The sequence below is a fragment of the Poecilia formosa genome, unplaced genomic scaffold, assembly GCF_000485575.1.
Source record: "Poecilia formosa unplaced genomic scaffold, Poecilia_formosa-5.1.2 Scaffold322, whole genome shotgun sequence".
NCBI lineage: Eukaryota > Metazoa > Chordata > Actinopteri > Cyprinodontiformes > Poeciliidae > Poecilia > Poecilia formosa.
Window position 1 is genome coordinate 203,005 of NW_006800261.1, and position 6,097 is coordinate 209,101.

Sequence of the window (6,097 nt, forward strand, 5' to 3'; positions counted from 1 at the left end):
TCCGGAAAAATTCTTTCAAACAGGAGGAAAACTTTTCCAAAAATTAAATGTCCCACAGTGAATTTGCACAGGTTGTTTTCTTAAAATGAACTCAAAATTGTTCATTTCTGCTTGTGGGTTTATCTTAATCAACCAGATCTGTGAATAAAACATTCTCCAAAGATATAAAGAACATCCTGCATGCTTCTTTATCTTAATAATGTGAGGAATGTTCTGCACATCAAAAGTAGGCTGCTTAGTTAGCTTTATCATAATAAGAAACAATGTGCAGAACATTTTGATGTGCAGAACGTTCTGCACATCAAAAGTCGGCTTTTTCAAAATAAGAAACAATTTGTAGTTTTCTTTGAGGTCTGATCTGCTCAGTCTGATATTTTTAGTCTTGATTCAGTTTTCTGGACTAGGAAAAACTTTCCTGCAGGTGTTTCTCTTCCTTACAGATTTCTTCTAGTTTTGCTTTTTGTGTCCAACAGAAACCTGGTTTTTGCTAGAGTTAGCTTGGTGGCACTTTGGTAGAGTTAGCATGGTTACTTTTTGCTGTAAGGAGGGTTGAGGCATTTTGCTAAGGCTACCTTGTTCGCTTTTGCAAGTGTTGGCATCATGGCATCTGTTGTTGCGGCTTGCATTGTGGCTTTTTGCTTTTGAGCTGTGGGTTTTGTTGCTGCCTCGTGGGTTTTGTTGCTGCCTCGTGGTTTTTGGATTTCTATGACCAGTCTGGGCCACCATACAAAACAAGACAAAGGCTCATCTCACTCAGTTTTTAAAAGATATTCTTTGGACCGACTACAGAAAGTAGTAGGGCCAAGAGAAGCAGCTTTGCCATCCATAATATAAACTGGGAGTTTTGATACATTTAATGAATAAGAAATAAAAGCTTTAGAGTAATTTAGCTGCGATCACCAATCAGTGATAGTTTAATAATCTCAATTCAACCTCAACAGGACATTTCCACAAACATCTTCCAATCTGCCTGTTGTGTACTTTTGTCTAACCATTAGCAGAACGGCCCTGAAAGCAAACAGTGAAACCAGGAGGTCGTTGCACTGGATGACAGCAGATCAACATCTAGGCTAACTGTCTGTTTGATGCAGATCTATCCAAAGCAACTGTGGGACATCTTAAGCCAAATCTACACATTTAGGCTTTTATCATCACTAAAAGAGAAAAACATAAAAACCTGTTAATTGTTACTTAAATAAGTGGTTACCTGGTCTCTCCTGCCCACCACTGAGAACCACATGTTGCTGCTTCCTGCTAAGCTTTTCCCAAACCAGTTCAGGCTGCCACGTCCAAACTGGTGGAGGGACAAGAACTGTGCACACCTGCTTTTATCCCAGCAAGCTTCTTCAACCTGCCAACATGAACCGACAAGTCCGGCGCCTCCCAATTACACTGGCAAGAGGTAAACCATTCAAAAGAAGAAGAAAAAAATAAATCACTGTTTACAGACGGAGACGTGGGACAGCGAAGAACTCCGAATTCCCAAAGTTCAGACAGAAAAAAAAAAAGTCACAGGATTTTACTGGAAGTCATGTTAAAAAGTTAGAAACTTTTCAACAAACACAAGGAGAGTTAATTATGAAAAAGCGGCGGTAATTCCCGTAAATGTGTCCAAAAATACGCGGTGGATTCCAGGAATGTTTCCGAGTGAAACCAAACTCCTCCACATGTTCCTAAGTTCACAGTTTGTCAAACGGTGATTCAGGAGGTGAAGCGTCTGCTGGGACGGCTGCTGGTCAGACTGAGGTGGAGCGCTGCTGCAGCTCCACCAGCCACACACACACGGTTATATAATAGGCCGGAGCTCAGCCCAGTCTACCGTCAGCTCCAGCAGCTGCTTGATAAAATGCACTCTACCTGCCTTTTCCCATCCCACATACCCGTTACTTTTCCACCTCCTCAGACGTCCCAGAAAAAACAAACGCAGCGAGGCGAGGAGGTTTCCTGCGCGCGTCCTTCCTCCCCACACACAGACTCAACATGTGCGCGCAGCAGCGCAGGAAAGCTCTCGACTTCAGCAGGAAACTCGCTCTTCTAAAACAGACAAAGTGTCTTAATGCTTCATGCCGGACAGCTGACACTTCCCGCCTTATCTACCACATTCAGCTTCTCACTGATTACAGAAGCTATAAAGCCATTTTTATTGAAAACATTGGTAAATGTGTGGTTTCTGGAAGAATTAAATTGACTTTCAAGTCTTAAACTGATTCCTCTTTACAAAATACTAATTAAATAAAGATGTTTTCAGCTTAATCTGACATTATTAGGGTGACACATAATAATGTTTATTTTCTCAAACATTCAAATTCAGTGGCCAAAGATAAAAATTTTGCAAGACAACAATTTGTCCCAGTGAATTATTGCGATGAAATATTAACGTTTTGAAACCATTTTCAACTAATATGATGATTATTGCGTAATAACGCAAGTTTGTCCTCTACAACATAAACTTTCATTTTATACAGAACACTCCAACTAAAAACAATAAATGAAAAGGAAATAAAAACCACACAACTGAAATGAATAAAATGAATTATGATGAGCAACATTTGCTATGTTTTCAGCTGCTGTGGTTCGCTTTCACACTCCACTGTCAAACAAACCAAACTTATTGAAAAAACAGTTCCCTTCCGTGCCTACGGGGGCGCTGCACCTAGAACTACTGAAGGAAAAATGCCTCTGAAGACGCTGAGCTCAACTTCCTTCTTTACAAAATGCAAAAGCATCCAATTTAGCAGAATTCCCATTTTGTTATTTGTGAAAAACAAAAATAAACCATGAGCCATTTCTCCTGCTAGCGCTGAATTAGCTCTTTGTTCTGGTTGTACTTTCCCAGAATGCCCTGCGCTGTAGTCCACTTCCTGCATTTTTAGTGGTCTCTGGTCCGCCTGGCGTTCAAAGATGCATTCAAACCGAACCAGAGTTCACTTCAAATGAACCGAGACCGAGGTTTGCAGGCGGACCAAAATGAACCGAGACCGAGGTTTGCAGGCGGACCAGAGTCCGATCACGCATTCACGCTTCTGCAAATAAACCGGACTCTAAAATTTTTTTAAAAACAGATTAAACAGGACTGGTGGGAACGCATCCTTAGAATCAGCATCAAATCTTTACTTTGGATGAAAGTTCTCACTGATTTCACCCAGAAGACTCAATTTTAGCTCAGTTTTATAATAAAAACAGTTTTGCTGCTGGCTAGTCTGAAGGAACTGAGTGGGGGAGGAGCTGCGCCTCGAAGGCGGGGCTAAGACCACTCAGGCGTTTTTTGTACAGCTGAAAGGTTGCCATAGAAATTAAAGTATTTCTCAAATATGCATGAAAAAAAAAATCAAGCCAACCCTCCAGGTTTGTTTTTGATGACGGAATAACATTACAACATGATGTTAAGCTAAAAAAAGTCGATTTTATACAAAACTGCCCCTTTAGTTCCACTTAGCAACAATTCAACACAAAACATGAGGAACAACTGAAGCTGCACGCTTCCTGCATCCCTCCTCACAGCCAAGCTGGAGGTGAACAGAGCAGGTTTGTGTCCAGAAGCTTCTGTGCAGCGTCAGTGTTTGGTTTTCGCTCCGCTGTCAGACTCAACAGTGAGAGCAGAGCAGCTGGTTCTGTCTGCACCCGTCCAGAACGCTCCATGTGTTCACAGCCAGCAACACAAAGAAACACACAGCAATCAGGTCCTACCTTGGCGGCCACGATGCTGAGGCCCATGCCGTTGGTCTTCTTCAGGGTCACCGTGACAACCTCCGGCTCTTTCCTCATTGGCTGAAAGGAGAGAGAGACAGGAAGGACAAACTGTAAACAAGGAAGAAACCTGCAGAGTGGATCTGAAAGGCCTGGAGAGGACTGAGCAAACGTCCGAACGGCGCGGAGAAACGCTGGAAACTGAGTCAGAAAAACAGGGAGGAAATAGGGAGGGAAGGAATGAAGGAAGGATGGATGGATGGAGGGGAAGACCGCAGAGGGACCTGTGGTCTCTGGAATGGAGTCAAGAATGAAAACCACATCATGGCAACTCAGAGACGCTTATGTACACACACTTATACACACAGCAGGGCTCGTTTAGGGAGGGCGGGGCAACAGGGTGGGGAGAGACGGAGATCTGAAGAGGTTCCCACGTCACGGCGGAGGATGACACAAAAAAAAAACACTAAACTGAGAGTCTGGCCGTTTCAAACACTAACTGGTGGTTAAATCATTAAACTACAAAACAAACAAAGCTTCAACAATAGCTCTGTTTTCATTACCAATGCGTCCTGACGCTGACGTTCTGCTAACGTTAAAAAACACAATTTCACAATTCTGGTGTTTCAATCCAATAAGAAAAGCAATAAACAGGGTTCGTACTCTTCTCAGTAAAATTCAAGCACTTTTCAAGCATTTTCAAGGCAGGTTTTCAAGCAGTGAGAAAAAAAGATGCATCTTTTTATTTGGTGTATGAAAATATTTGATTTTAACCTTGAAATTCAAACATTTTCCAGGATTTCAAGCACCTATAGGAACCCTGAAGGAGGCCATGTTTTTTAAATAACACACATGATTATCAACAAAGGTTTTCCCACATTTCTCATTGAAACGCAGCTGATTATGAGGTTTGCATTTGAAAAATAAACCAATATTTATCCTCAGATCAGGCGACATCAGTAAAAATCTGAATATTAAGATAATTACAGGACATGCTGGTTAACCAAACAGCTACTGCAATGAACTGAAACATGCTAGACAGACACTTTAGACCTAAACTTCACCACTTTTCATCACTTTGGTTTATTTTTTTACCCACTGAAAGCGTTCAGCTCCATCCCGCCTGAACTCACCGTTAACCAGACGCCTGGATTATGTCGAGACTACAGTCATGAAAAAGTGGCGCAGGGATAAACAGACCAATTACACAGGAAGTGGCTGAGTGTGTGCAGTCTGTCATTTACTGCTGCACTCACTAACTGACTCCTCCGCTGCCGTTGGTGTTGATTAAACCGAGAGCGAGTCTCTGAGTGAACGGCGCCGTCGGACTGGAGGACCACACAGGCGAACCGCTGGGCCGCCTGCAGCTTTACAGGACGCTAAAAATAGACCGACTGAGACGTCAGAGGCTTCACTTCTGTCCAGGAATTTTACCTTTTTAGACCAGAGTCTCGTTTGAAAGCAGGAAATGTTCCCTGATCCGTTAAATCTGAGGAAAATTCATCTAATTTACCTTCAACCTCACAGTTCTGCAACATTTTACTCCGTTTCCCTCTCAGTGTCAATTCATCTCTCTTTCTCTATTTTTATTTTGTTTCCACCAAAATAAAATATATTTCAGTTTGTGATCTGACATAATGCTCAAGTTCAAGGCTAATGAATGTTTTTGCAAAGCAAAAAGTATTTATTATAAAAAAGATTATTCTGCTGCCTTAAAATTGTCCTAGCATCTTTCTGCTACTTTTCATTGACATTTTTAGATGAAAAGACATAAAGGAGAAGAAAAAACAAACATAAATCACTCTTTTAATTTATGATGGAAAGAAAACACTGAAATCTCTACAACTACTAAATAGAAATTCTAGTTTGAAATTATGAAGAAAAGGTTAAAGATAGAAGAAATATCAAAGCGTAAATATTTCAGTGAAACTGAGCTTCCAATGTTTCCCTGAGTCAGTTTTACCTCACAGTTTCATCTAAAAGCAACTTCAAACATAAATATTGTGCCCTGGAGGGATGAGAACAGTAAATAAATCCATAAATATACAGGATAAATGAGTGAAACTAAAATCTGCGTGATACCATTTCAGTGTTGTCAGCAGCAGAGAAGTGGTTGTCGTTGTCGGCTCCTTCAAAGTGGACGGTCCAGGTACCAGGAGAGTGAGGATGAGGAGTTAGTCTGCAGAAACCTGGAAAACAGAGAGAGAGAGAGAGGCAGCACAGTGAGAGAGAGAGAGGCAGCACGATGAGAGAGAGAGAGAGAAGCAGCACGATGAGAGAGAGGCAGAGAGAGAGAGGCAGCACGATGAGAGAGAGAGAGAGAAGCAGCACGATGAGAGAGAGGCAGAGAGAGAGAGGCAGCACGATGAGAGAGAGAGAGAGAAGAAGCACGAAGAGAGAGAGGCAGAGA

At 41.9% G+C, this 6,097-nt stretch overlaps 1 protein-coding gene across 1 annotated transcript in view; it reads right to left on the reverse strand.

Annotated features, from left to right (window-relative positions):
* The window catches only part of afdna (afadin, adherens junction formation factor a), a 109,203-nt gene that overhangs the window by 34,186 nt on the left and 68,920 nt on the right, over positions 1 to 6,097 (reverse strand). The window contains exons 21-22 of the mRNA XM_016661302.1: positions 5,770 to 5,876; positions 3,688 to 3,768 (exon numbers count right to left, since the gene is read on the reverse strand). Of these exons, the coding sequence (XP_016516788.1) occupies positions 3,688 to 3,768; positions 5,770 to 5,876 (188 nt within the window). The remainder of the gene's footprint in view (positions 1 to 3,687; positions 3,769 to 5,769; positions 5,877 to 6,097) is intronic.